General features: G+C 55.0%; 3 protein-coding genes across 3 annotated transcripts; 1 reads left to right on the top strand and 2 right to left on the bottom strand.

Moving 5' to 3' along the window:
- Nucleotides 1-186: 186 nt before the first annotated feature.
- Nucleotides 187-4055, top strand: RRP12 (pre-rRNA processing protein; the record flags this gene model as incomplete). Its single annotated transcript, XM_062945758.1, has 2 exons — nt 187-285; nt 384-4055. The coding sequence occupies 2 exons, from the start codon at nt 187-189 to the stop codon at nt 4053-4055; spliced, it is 3771 nt and encodes a 1256-aa protein (XP_062801786.1).
- Nucleotides 4056-5939: 1884 nt separating this feature from the next.
- QC764_306540 (uncharacterized protein) lies at nt 5940-8195 on the bottom strand (the record flags this gene model as incomplete). Its single annotated transcript, XM_062945759.1, is given in 2 exon segments — nt 5940-8138; nt 8157-8195. 2 exon segments carry the CDS (start codon nt 8193-8195, stop codon nt 5940-5942), a joined length of 2238 nt encoding a protein of 745 aa, XP_062801787.1.
- Nucleotides 8196-8965: 770 nt separating this feature from the next.
- On the bottom strand, nt 8966-12220 carry QC764_306550 (uncharacterized protein). Its single transcript, XM_062945760.1, has 3 exons — nt 11580-12220; nt 11140-11489; nt 8966-11077 (listed from the first exon to the last, which is right to left on the bottom strand). Exons 2-3 carry the CDS (start codon nt 11312-11314, stop codon nt 9597-9599), a joined length of 1656 nt encoding a protein of 551 aa, XP_062801788.1. The 5' UTR covers nt 11315-11489; nt 11580-12220; the 3' UTR covers nt 8966-9596.
- Between the last annotated feature and the right edge of the window lie 1281 nt (nt 12221-13501).

Raw genomic sequence — 13501 nt, forward strand, 5'->3', positions numbered from 1 at the left:
AGAGCAATGAGTGAGAACCTTCTTGGCCTGTCAGACAGACATACATAACCCTGGTGAAGGTTAAGCTCACGATTAACCCTTATCCGCGCACAAAAATGGTGGGGTCGCTGCGATAACCGATAACACCCAACTTTTTTGAATTGGTCTGAAATTTCTCGAGTTTGACTTGGAGAACCCCGGACTTGCATGCCATTGACGACCTCAGAAACCGTCAAAATGGCCTCTCTTACGTTGACGGAGAAGCTGGACAAGATCCGGTCGCCAAATCTGCAGAGTCAGAAGCAGGTAGGTTTTATTCACTAATCAGTCTTGTCTTGAACAGCTTCTTGCAGAGCTGGGGGCTGATAAGGGACTGCGAACGGAATACTGACCATGATCCGCAGACCGCCAGCATTCTCGAAGGTGTCGAGGCCGCCTTCAAGGAACAAAACACACAACCCACACCAACAGCTTACTTCGCTGCCCTGCTCAGTCTTCTCGACAACAAGACGCTCGCCCAACCCGTCATCTACCTCCTCGACATTGTCACCCCCTACGCGCCCGAGCCCCTCCTCCGCGCCAAGTTCACCCAGATCCTCGAACTGTTGGCACCAGTCCTGTCGCAACCCGATGCCGATGCCCCGTTAGTCAGAGCCTCGATTGGTGTTCTTGAGAGTCTGCTGCTTGCTCAGGATGCCGTTGCTTGGGAGCAGAGCGCCGCCGTCATGGGCCCCCGCCGGGCTGTCGGCGGTCTCTTGAGCTTTTCGCTTGACCCTCGGCCGAAGGTGCGCAAGAGAGGCCAGGAGGCCCTGCGCAAGATTCTTAGGAGCCCTCCTCCTAGCCCGTCGCTCGACCACCCTGTTGCGCCAATGTGCGCCGAGACTGCCATGATGAGCTTGAAGGCTGTGGCTGAGAAGGCCGCTCAGTTGAAGAAGGAGAAGAAAGGATCTGAGTCTTCGACTGATCCCGAGCTTATTCACGCTTTGCAGTTGGTCAAGTCTGTTGCTTCGGCTAGTGGTGGATGGCCGAGCAAGAAGATTGAGTCGCTTTGCGAGCTGCTGCTTGGCATCGCTCGCTCCGGAAACGAGCACATGAGCATGGCGGTGTTTGACATCTTCGAGATGATCTTTGAGGGGATGGCTGAGGATGTGGCTTCGTCGAAGCTGCCGAGATTATTGGAGATCATCAAGGAGTTGCGCCCAGCACCAAACGATACCCAGCTTCTTCCCGCGTGGATCGCCATTCTCTCGAGAGCGTACGACGTTTCGGCCCAGGTTGAGCCGGAGGAGACGTTCCAGGGGCTTTTGGACCCTTTCAACTTGGTGGCTTCTTATCTTGAGTCTGAGGCCAAGAACATTCGCATTTCGGCGTCCGAGTGCTTGGTTTCTTTTATGGCCAACTGCGTGCCTGCTTCGGTTCTTGTTGAGCCATCGATTTACGACGAGAAGGTCATCGGACAGTTGGTCGAGACTGCCGAGAGCCTTTTGACGCTCAAGTATCAGGCTGCTTGGCTCGAGACGTTCAACGTTCTCGGTGCCATGTTTGACTCGTTGAGGTGGAGGGCGGATCCTTACATGCTCAAGATCACTCAGAGCATCGGTGAGATGCGCGGAAACGACTCGTTTACTGGCAAGCAGGAGGCGGATGAGGTTCTTGGGAAGGCCATCCGGGCCATGGGTCCTGAGTCTGTCTTGAAGGTTCTCCCCCTGAATCTTGTCAGACCGGCGAGAGGCCAGCCAGGCAGAGCTTGGCTGCTGCCTCTTCTGCGCGACTACACATCCAACACCAACCTGGCGCACTTTAAGAACGAACTTGTGCCCGTGAGCGCCGCCATGTTCCAGCGCGTGTTGGACCACGGTGCTGCGCCCAAGACTATGGAGATCAAGATTTTCGAGACTGTTGTTCAACAGATATGGTCTATCCTCCCCGGCTACTGCGACTTGCCCCTGGATCTGACTGAGGCTTTCGACAAAACTTTCGCGGAGACGCTTACTACGCTTCTTTACGAACAGGTTGAGTTGCGCCTCGACGTCTGCCGCTCGCTCAAGGCTCTGGTCGAGTCCAACCAGGCTGTTGTCTCGGCCGAGGAAGCCGATCCTGCTCTTGAGAGCAGAGTCAGCAAGGAGACAGCGGCCAAGAACTTGGGGTACCTTGGTACCACGTTTGCCGCTGACTTCCTCGCCGTTCTCTTCAACGTTTACAGCACCACTCTTCCTCAGAAGCGTGGCCCTGTTCTTCAGACTATCAACGCCTACCTCAGCATTATCCCTGCTGCCCGCCTGACCGAGACTTTCGATCTTGTTTGCACCAAGCTTGCCGAGGCTCTCCAGCAGGCCCCTGAGCCCAAGGAGCAGAAGCAGCAGAAGGGCGAGCAGATGCCCTCTACCGCCCACACCCTGATGGATCTCGTTGTTACCATGTCCATCTACCTCCCCAGAGAAAGCTTCGAGGCCCTTTTCAGAATTGCTGCCCTTGTTGTCTTCAAGGATGACGACCCTCAACTGCAGAAGAAGGCCTACAAGCTCATCCCACGCCTGGCTGATGCCGAGATTGGCCGTGCTGCCCTTACTCAGAGAAACGAAGAGCTCCAGGCTCTTATCCTGTCCAGCGCTGAGAAGGTGTCGGCCCCGGCCAGAAGGGAGCGTCTTGCTGCTATTGCTGCCATGCTTCCCTTCGTTCCTGACACCCAGCTTCACTTCATCCCCTCGGTGCTTTCCGAAGTTGTCATCAGCTGCAAGGAGCAGAACGAGAAGGCCCGCACCATTGCTTTTGACCTCTTGGTTCTTATGGGCCAACGTATGGTCAACTCTCACGGTGCTGTCATTGACAACAGCAAGGTCCCCCACATGCCCAAGGACGCCCCTGCCGCTACGGCCTCCGTTGAGGAATTCTTCACCATGGTCAGCGCCGGTCTTGCCGGTAGCACCCCCCACATGATTTCCGCCTCCATCACCGCCATCACCCGCATCCTCTACGAGTTCCGTGAGACCATCAGCGAAGCGACCATGTCCGACTTGGTCCAGACGATGGATCTCTTTCTCACCTCCAACAACCGCGAGATTGTCAAGTCCGTGCTTGGCTTCGTCAAGGTGTGCATCCTCAGCTTGCCCACCGAGATGATGCTCCCCCGTCTGGAGACTCTCCTCCCCAACCTGATGGTCTGGAGCCACGAGCACAAGGGCCACTTCCGCGCCAAGGTCAAGCACATTATCGAGAGAATGATTCGTCGGTTTGGGGTGGATGTGGTCATGAGGTACTGCCCGGAGGACGACAAGAAGCTTATCACCAACATCCGCAAGACCAAGGAGCGCAGCAAGAGGAGAAAGGACGCTGCCAAGAACGCGGAGGAGAGCGATGGGGAGGATGATGGGAGGAGGAAGAACAGGTTTGAGAGCGAGTATGACCAAGCGCTGTACAGCAGCGAGTCGGAGGGTGAGCAGAGTGATGATTCGGATGTGGAGATGACGGGGAGGAAACAGAAGGGTGGGAAGAACAAGGGGGGGAGCGCGTATATTTTGGAGGATGAGGATGAGCCGTTGGATCTGCTGGATCGTAACGCACTGGCGAATATTTCTTCGACGAAGCCGATGAAGCAGAAGGCAAGGGAGAAGAAGAAGGTGAAGAGGGATATGGATGGGAAGTTGATTTTGGGGCAGGAGGAGGAGGGTGAGGGGATGGATGTTGATATGGGTGGTGGTGGTAATGAGGAAGAGAGTGGAGTTGGTGCGTACGTGGCTGCGCTGAGGGGCAAGGATGTGCCGATTAGGGGTATGAGGGGTAAGTTGAAGTGGAAGAGGGGGAGGAAGAATGAGGAGGGGGATGATAGTGATGATGGGATGGATATTGATGAGGGGGCTGCCAAGGCCATTAGAGAGAGGCCGGGGAATCAGAGGGGGAGAGGGGGGGATAGAGGGAGAGGTGGTGATCGGGGTAGAGGTGGGAGAGGTGGTGGAAGGGGGGGTGGACGTGGTGGACGGGGAGGGATTGCTGCTGGACGGAGGGGGTTGGGGCAGGATAAGCAGAAGGGTCCGGGTGGGTTTGGTGGTGTGAGGAAGGGTGGGAGAGGGAGGGCGTAGATATGATGGAATGGGACTTTTGTGGGATTTTTTTTTTGATTTTGGGGCATGTTCACTGCTGGTGTTTAGGTTGAGGGAAAAATAATGAGTTTGAGGTCTAGGTTTTGGGTGACACTGATGCTGGTTCGCCTCACGAAATCGACCAGAAAAGTTGGTGGGAAAGCGAACGTGACATAACGGTGTTTGGGTTCTTGCTTTGCATTCCCCCGAGAAGAGTCCCATCACTCGCAGGAATGGCTGTGCCAACGACATCGAGATGGCGGGTTTTAGGTTCTTTACCAAGCTAATCCATCAACATGCCGTATTTGCTGATGTTGATGACTTTATCTCGATGGACTGAATGCTGAAAAACGGAAGAACTGATCGAGGAACGACTAGTTAAAGTCGGATTATACCGCCGTCGTGGATCTCCTCTCCCTCGCCAAGCTCCTCTCCCCACACCAACACTTTTTATCAACCTTCGCCATCCTCACCACCCTCATCCTCTACCCCCTCTCCCACCCCCTCCACGGCCCTTGTTGCGATGCAGGGAGTTAAGGGCAATGAAGGGCTCAAGTTTTTTGGAAGAAGACTGGGAGAAGGTGGGTTGGGTGGAAAGGGGCAAGAGGGGGTTTTCCGGGTGGATGATTGGGCCGCAGAGGAGGTATGGGGAACTGAATGGAAGGAGAGAGGCAGAAGGAAAGGGGGGTTGATGTGGATGGCGAACGGGGAACAGCGACGAGATACCAATGGTGGAAAATCTGGACAATTCACTGTTTTTATGTGGGTTGTTTGGGTTGGCAATTTTGGCGATGCAGACTCTTGCTGTCTGGGGTAGAAGGGGCAATGGAGGAGAGGGAGATTGGCGAGGGAGTCGTTGCTAGTCTCGTGGTGGTCGAGTGGGCTGAGGTGTCTTCCAAGTCTAGAATAAGAAGCCCCATGTGAAACCGAACATCTGATCACCCACCCTCTCTGACTTCGCTCACACCCAATCACACCTCACCATTGATACAATCACATCCTTATTTCCCATCAATCTCATGTACACTACTCAACATCTTTCTTTCTCTGTCTGTTTCTGTCGACTCCTGAATCCTGAAAGTACTGTTTATGTTAACAAGACAAGAAAAACTAAGCTAACAGGGAAAAAAAATTCATAACATTGGGTCATAAGATTTGGTCATAAAACAAACAACACACAAACATCCCCCGCCCTTCTTCTTTCCTCCTCCTTTGGTTTGGTCATAAAATAGTCGTCATTACTCTCAACCCCCTTCCTGTACACAAACCAGTCGGATACCACACACCCAACCCAACACAAGCCTAAAAGCTACCCAACCGCTAAGGGGAAGGGCCCAATAGGTCCATGAGAGAGGTGATAAGTGAGTACCGCCATGTCCCGACAGAAGAAAGGAGAAAACAAAAAAAAGGAAAAACAGGGAAAAGAAAAAAAAAGGAAACTATCCGAACAAAAGGCCAAACGAGACAAACAACCTTGCAACAGGCAAGACATATCCTCCTCCCTCCAAGGATAATAAAAACAAACACCTGATAAAAACTTTGATCCCCTTTTTTGCTTTTCTTTCCCAACAGAGATGGAAGCGAAAACAAAAAAAGATCCAACACCGCCGAAATAAGATAACTCGAGAGGTATCCGAAACCGACAACTCCAACTCCCCAAAAACTGTTGGCGAAGAGATGATAACGCCAAATAACCCAGGGGGTACCCCATATAGACAATCTTTTGACACATGTACGCCAAACATTCCCACCCATATATCCCAACAAGCAGTCGAGTCCAACATATTTTTCCTTATTCCAAACACACTCCCAGCTCCTCCCCTTCTTCGGTGTTGCTTGTTGCTTTCCACCCCTTGACTCTTCCACATCAGACACAGCCGCCGTTCACCACCCGCTCTGACTAGGATGAACATACACCTCCCCCCTGTTCTCCTGTCCGCTCCCGCTCATCCCACTCCCCCCACTGACACCGCTAAAACTCCTCCCCCCGCTCCCCCAAGAAAATCCGCTCATCCCGCTATCCCTATGCTTCCTCTGCTTCCCCATCAAAACCTGCAAACTCTCCCTCTTCACCCTCCTCTCCTCGTCAATGTCCACCACCACCGCCTTGCCCGTGTAGTACGTCCTCGGAATCTTGGGCACCTTTGGAATCCCCCTATTCGCATCCGGAATAACAACCTCATTCTCCAGCTCCATCTCCAAGCTCCTCCTGATCCGTGGCTGGTGCCCATGCGAGGTGTAAAACGCCGAGGTAGGCGGGGTGATGTTTCTTCTCGAAGGGGAAGATTCGGTCAGAGTCGCCAACGGCAGGCTGTTACCCCTCTGATGCAGGACATGATGGTGGGGGTGAGGGTGCGGGTGGGGGTGCGGGTGTGGGTGCGGGTTCGAAACGTGATAGTGAGTCGGGTGAGGCGTGATATAGGGCGCATCAAGCATCATCTCATCATCGTCATCGTCATAACGGCTAGGTTGCACCATACTCTGCGCGACCTGCGCCGGAATGTTGATCCCCATATCGACATCCTCTTCCCTCTGAACACTCTGATGCTGTTGCTGCTGCTGTTCCGCCGGCGGCGTCTTCGACCCCTTCGTCTTCCTCCTCAACCCACCAAGAAAACTCGTCCTCTCCTTCTTCTCCTTCTTCTCTTTCGTCAGCTTCCCCGAGACCAAATTCCCAAAACTCATCTTGGACCTCAGCTTCGCCGATTTGCTCGGGCTTTGAGTCGGCGTATGCTGCTCCGGGTCCACGACCGTGCTCGTCGTGGTATAAAGCGACGCCCCCCCAAACAAACTAAACCCCGACATCGCCGACGAGGTCGACGGCCTCGACTTGTGATGGTGATGATGATGATGACCCCCGTAAAAATTCGCTGTCTGCGTCGTAAAGTTCGTCTTGGTCGACGTCCGACTGTTCGACCTCCTCAGCTTCTTCACCAGCTTCCTAGTCGCAGTCTCCTGCTCCCCGTGAATGTCCTGACTCGGCCTCTTGGTCCCCCGACTCGGACTCGCATCCTCCGAATTCTCCTCCTCCGGCGGTGGCGGCGGAGGCGCCCTCGTTGGCGCCGCCGGACTCCGAAAGCTCGCAGTCGAAGGGGCAGGTCGCAGCTGCTGTTGACTGTTCACGGCAGCCAACCTATCCGCGAACGACCTCCTATCCCCATTGACATACAAACTACTCGTCGGGCTCGACGGTCCAGAAGGCGACATCGTTCCCGCAACCTGCATCTCCGTCGTCGTCCTCGTCATCGGCGCGCTGGCAGCGTTGCGAAGGGGATGTCTAGTCCCCTTGATAGCATGCGCACTGAAAAACCCCGAAGCCTGCAAACTCTTGTAACTCGCCAGCACCTCCTCCCTAGAGGGATAACTCGTCCCGTTCGCCGCACCAGTAACAATACTCGGTGGCTTCACCGGGCTCGCCGGCCTGGACGACGACGCCTCCTTCTTTTGCTGTTGCTGTTGTGGTTGTTGTGATTGTTCTGCCCTGGTCACCACCTTCGCCCTCTCCCCATGCCCCTGCCCCTGCCCCTGCATCATCACCCCCTCCATACTCCCCGAACTCCTACTCCCCCTCAGCTTCTCCCTCACGCCATCCCAAAGCGGCGCCAAAAAGCCGCTGCTCTTTTTCTGTTGCACCTGTCCGCTATACCCGCCACCCCAAACCTGCAAACTGCTCCTCGGCCTCATCAACGGATGCCCACCAAACCCCGACATTGTCGGGCTCGCAGGAGTGGACATTGTCACTCCTCCCCCGTGATAAGTCGAAGAAGAGGACGACGGAAAATAAAATTGCCTCTCCCACTCCCGTATCTCCTCCTCGGTTTTATTCCCAGTGATGAATTCCGGCGGGGGCACCGCGCTGACGCGATCGTTCATGCTCCCTTCCAGAAACCTCGACTGTCCCTTTTCGGGAGAGGACCCCCGGCGGGCGTGTTGTTGTTGGTGTTGTTGGTGTTGTTGGTGGGATTTGCGTTCGGCGAAGGATGGTTGTCGGGGGGTGTGCGATTGTTGCGATTGCTGTTGTGGTTGCTGTTCTAATTGCGGCCACAGCGATAAACCAGGTGGTGGTGGTGGTGGTGGTGGTGGTGGTGGTGGTGGTGGCATCTCTGCCTGTGTTGGTTGTTGCAAAGAGGCAATCGCCATTGTGTCTTGTGTTCGACAGCTCGTTCCCCTCCCCCCTGAAAACTAGTACATAAACCCACTAAAACCCCGTGGCTGGAAAACAAGGTGAGTGGATAATGTTGGATAAAAAAGGGTGAGGCCCCGTAAAAACCGCGGCGGAGAGGGCGCAATGCGAAATCGTTCGGTTTTGTCGTGGCGCGCGTGGATGGATATGCGGTGAAGTAGGTGGAGAGAGAGAGCGCGCGAAACGATGCAAGGGAGCGGTTATAAAAATCGGGGGGTCGGGGGGAAAGAAAAAAAAAAGGACAGCGGTTTTGTTTACTTTCTCCCTCTCTCTCTCTCTCTCTCCCGACTCCCAAGTAGTCGGTAACACTCCACAATCGCGCCAAAACCACGAGGTAGAAGTAATAAAATATTCTTTCTCTCTCTCCGACGATGCAGCTTGTTTGACAGAGAGACCAACAACAACAACAACAAAAAAACAAAAAAGCGAGAACTGAGGACGGCGAAGCTTGTTATTTTGGAGCAAGAAGAAGCAGCAGCAGCAGCAAGCAGTACAGAGGAGTAGCGGCAGCACCTCCACTGGACCTGCAGCAAGCTCTCGCAGCCAAAAGCAAGAAAACGCGACCCGGCAACGGGCTTGACAACGGGACCCCTGCATGGCACAGACCCCGACCCCACAATGCAGCCAATCACCAGCCTCCCTTGCCTTGGTTGTTCCAAATGAGCATCCTCCTCGAGCGTGACCTCAACCACCTTTTTACCACGCTGTATCACGAGCAACACGTGAAAAAGACGCGGTTACAAACACGGTCACGGTAGGGAGAGAAAGAGAGAGAGAGAGAGAGAGGAAGACGCGCATAAAAATTGATATTCAAACACTGTTCACATATCGCGATTCCCAAATTCCAAAAACAAAAAAAAAATATCCGCTGGCCGATCCCAGGCCTCCCTGCATATAAGATGTATAAGTCCACACTCCCAGCCAAAAAAGAAAATCACAATCTGATCCTTTGCAACCAGCTTCAACTTTTCGTCGCCTCCCCAACCCACCCACCCACCCACAACAAAACCTCCCAGCAGTCGCTCTAAATGAAGAGTGCCAAAGGAAAACAGAGAAAATGAAGGTCGTACGTATATGTGTCGCGGCGTGCTATGTGCGTTCCAACAGGTATAAAGAAGCAACGGGAAGAAGAAAAAAAAAGAGTCAAAGGGAACGTAAAGAACGTCTGTGTCCCTCGAGCAGTCCAGTCCATGGCTCGTTGAAAGCCTGGGTTTCAGATGCCCATCCCATATAGTCGCCCGTATATACACTAAAAATCACAAAGAAGATGACCCGCCTGGGCAACAAAACTCCAAACACCTAGCCCAACAGTACGCATCAAACCATCAAGCCATCAAGCAAGGGGGGTATCTTGACTGCTACTCGGGACATTGGTCGGCCGGAACCGTAGTATAAAATCCAGCCGCTCTCGAGTAGATCATGGGCCCAAGCCCGGCATCTGGATCCTCAGAGGAACCCTCGTCGCGGGCACCATCCTGGAACCGCCTAGGTTGGTCAGCAGTCTTGAAGGACTGGTCGTGGGCCCGCTTCGAGCCAGCGTACTGCGTTGTCATGATGCGGTCAACGGGGCCGGCAGCCGGCGCCGGGAAGTTGGGACGGGCGGCCTGAAGCGCCGTCGGACTCGGCAACGGGAGCTGGCTGGCGCCGGGAAGCGTGCTGGTTTGGGGTCCGTCGACCTGGATGGGCGGCAGGGACGGCATCTTGGGCGGCGGCATGCGGTGCGAGTTGTGCTGCGGGAAAGCCGGAACCAAGGGAGGGAGGGTGACGTGGCCAGAGGATGACCTGAAGCCCTGTGGTTGCGCGCTGTCGCGACGAGGAGCCGGGTTGAGAGGCGCATACGACGACTGCGAAGGCGTTCGCTCGCGCTGTCTGTACGAAGGGGGCGGTGGTGGAGGAGCAGCCTGGTACGAAGTCTGCGATGGGTACGGCGCCGCCTGGCTTGGTGGGTACACGGGTGAAGCGGGAACCGAGGGAGGTTGAGCAAAGTTTTGAGGTGGTGGCTGAGAAGGATACTGGCCGTTGGGGCCTCCGTTGAGGAACTGAAGGTGCCCTCCCTGGGAGCCTGGCTGTCCAGGAAATTGCGAAGGGTAGTCGGCCATCGATGGGCGGCGCTGCGAGTCGGCAGGGTAGGGAGCCCGTTCCGCGCTTCCGCTCATCGATCGGTTGCGGTTGAAGTCAGGCCGAGCATCGGCCACGGGCGTGGCGGTTCTTCGAGAACGTCTTCGTGCATACTCGTCATCGCCATTGTCATAGTCACCAGCACCCTTTCCATCACGCCGTCTCATCCTAACATCGCGGCGAATGCGGACACGGCAGCCTTGCTCGGCAACCATGCGGCTGAGAGCGGTGCTTTCAGCCAAACCAGGGAACTTCTTGGCGCTGTAGACGACGAAGTCCTGCGACTTGACCTCCATCCTGAAGTCAAAAGAGCCTCCCTGGGCCGGGCTGGAGCTCTGGCCCTCGGAGGCCGAGCTGTCGCTCTGCGGGTCCTTGTCCTTGTCCTCCTTGGTCTCCTCGTAGAGGCTGAACGTCAGTCTATAACGGCCCTCGTGCCTGACAGACAGATCAGGGAACAAGAAATAGCCGGCTTCGGTAGGACGGTCCAGATAAGCCATTCCAGACACGGGCATACCGGTCAAGACGGGCGGCGTGTTGGCTGCTGGGGTCTGAACGCGACCGTGGGCCATGACTCTGGCATGTTCGAGAGTGGCGTAGAGAAAGAAGTTGGCGTTGTACAGGAAAGTGATATCCTTATCCTGGGCCGCCTCCCAAGTATGGCCCTCATAGACGCGCAGCTCCACAACGGGAGGCGGGTCGACGGGACGACGGTCAGCCGATGCTATTGCCATGTTAGCAAACTGGCTGGATCACATACAAGAACGATCAAGGAGCCACACTCACACTTTGGGCCTGAACCGCATGCTCTTGCGCGCTCGGGTTGCTGGATGACCTTCAAGCAGTACCACAGGGTGCGTCCTCCCTTGGTTGCGCGGCTAATGATATGCGGAGGATTTGGCTCAGCGACTTCCAGGGCCGGCATGCCGTGAGAGGCTGATGGAACAACTTGTGCGCCCATTGTGTCCGATCTCTCGTCCAAATTCCTTTCCTTCAAAAATCCAACAAGACACACTTGTCGAGGCGACAAGCTAACAATATCAATCAAACAGACAGACCTCCCTCAAATGCCAAAAAAACAACTGTACAAGCGCACCGTATCAGCATCAACTCATGCGCGTCGCCAGATGGCCAAACTTTCAAGAAAAAATGCGCGAGTGACTGGCTGCAGCTGTCAGTCCAATGCTCATCGTACCTTTGTGGCTCCAGCAACAGATAAACAAGACTCGAACGGTCGTCAATCAATCAATCAATCAATCAATCAAACAGTTCGCAATCGATACCGAAATCCACACAAAATCCTAATGCCGAATTGAATCAAATCAAACCAACAACCGCTTGCAGCATTAGATTCTGGGTGCGATGCGCCGATGGTGTGTTGCGAGAAAGCAGGAGTCGGGAGGGTGGTTGTTGAGTGGGCGAGATGGAGACGGAAGAAGGGGGTCGGCCAGAGGTTCCAGAAACCAGAGTGACGGTAAGCTGGAAAAGCACGGTCGGGTCCGATGTTTATTGGCCGGTCCACGACTGGTTCGTCTCAGCCAGAAAACAGACTGGTGCTGCCGCCGTCGGTCTAGAGAGTTGGCCGCGACGCTGGATCTCAAAGATGCTGTCGCTGTCGCTGTCGAGAGGGTGACAGGTTGACAGGTGACAGTCAAAAGTCAAACAGAGTGCAGGAAGGGGAAGACAGGCAAAGAGGAGAGAGCAGAGAAAAGAGGATCGGTTCGGCGGCCCTGGCCTGGAACGAAGGGGAGCGAGGCAGGGACAGGAAATGAAATGAGCGGGCGCAAATGTGACGGCTCGTGCATGGGAGGTTGCATCTGAAGTGGGTGCCGGTCTCTTCACACTGTGTGCTACCGCCCGTCTGGAGGGCTCCAGAGTTCAGCGAGTTTTCCCCAGCGGAGAGTCCTTCCCGACCCAGCGGGAGCGGGTGGCCAGGCCGCGGGGGGACACCGGGACTCGACACAGTGCGATGTGCATCATTCGAGACATGGGTTGGCCGCTCCCAAAGTTTCCCCTTTGGGTTTAATGCTGTGCTGCCGTTTCTCGGCCCCACGGACCACCTGCACCCGACCATCTGACCAATCCTTTTGGGGGTTGGGGATCCAGGGTTCAGGTTCTGCCGCAGCTTTACACGTACAGGTGAGAAGCAACGGACATGATCTCCTCGAGTACCGCAAACGTTTCTTCTTTCCCAGATATTGTCACTTTTTTCCGCAAACCGGTAAGGTATCAATCAAGATTCAAAACGGGCCAAAACCGTGGATCAAAAACATGGTTGTGGTTCACGCCAACACCAACACCAACACTCGGTAAGGTAACGCCTGTCGCTGCCGCTGTCGCTGGGCGCTGTTACGGCTGCATTTCTCCTGCTGCTGCCGCCAGCCACAATTTCGCCAAAGGCGACCTCGGGCCCCATGGCACGTTTTGGCCAGGTGCCGTCCCTCCCTCGTCCCTTGTTGGGAGTCAACACACCCGGTTTGGGGGTGCTTTTGATGCCGAAGAACGGCCGGAATTCTGAGATATCGGTATTCAGCCTGTGATTCGAGAATGAATTGAGTTTCCTTGTCTTCTTTCAAGCTTCTTCTTCAGCGACCGGGCTGTGCCATGCTGCAGGGAAACGTGGTGTGGAAAACAGGCCGGTTGCTAGCTCTTAGCTCGGAGATGCCAAGCCGCTATCCCTCGTTAGCACCAGATGGCGTGCAAAGCACCTTTGAACGACCCATGCCAAGCATCGTCCGTTTTGATCTCCGCCTTGACCATCATCAGTCTGCCAGTGACTGTGCCAGTCGCCGGGCAGTCACCAGTCCCACGGCAGAGGACACGTTGGACCGTGCGGGCCACCATCTTGTCATCTTTGGGTCGTCCGCCATTGGTCAGTTGAAGTCTGAATGAGCGAGACAAGACAAAGACGAGAGAAGACAAGAGAAGACAAGACAAGAGAAGAAACGGCTCTTCCCGTGTTGGAATGTGCAAAGTAAAAGAAAAACATTGGAATGCTCTCCCATCAAACAAAGAAACACCAACATTCCCAGCCAACCTCAGTTCTGGGATCCCCGAGATTCAAAACTCCCGGGCCCAGCGTTTTGGCTTTGTCTCTTGCTGACCCGCACACACCCGCTCCGCACTCAACCACCAGGCCGGTCCGCCG

Source organism: Podospora pseudoanserina, chromosome 3 (assembly GCF_035222485.1).
Source record: "Podospora pseudoanserina strain CBS 124.78 chromosome 3, whole genome shotgun sequence".
Classification (NCBI taxonomy): Eukaryota; Fungi; Ascomycota; class Sordariomycetes; order Sordariales; family Podosporaceae; genus Podospora; species Podospora pseudoanserina.

Bases quoted from the DNA above. Each gene is read 5' to 3' on its own strand.
- QC764_306550 (XM_062945760.1), bottom strand. From the start codon at position 11,314: ATGGGCGCACAAGTTGTTCCATCAGCCTCTCACGGCATGCCGGCCCTG. The intron at 11,078-11,139 runs GTGAGTGTGGCT...ACATGGCAATAG, and splicing joins ATGCGGTTCAGGCCCAAAGT to CATCGGCTGACCGTCGTCCC.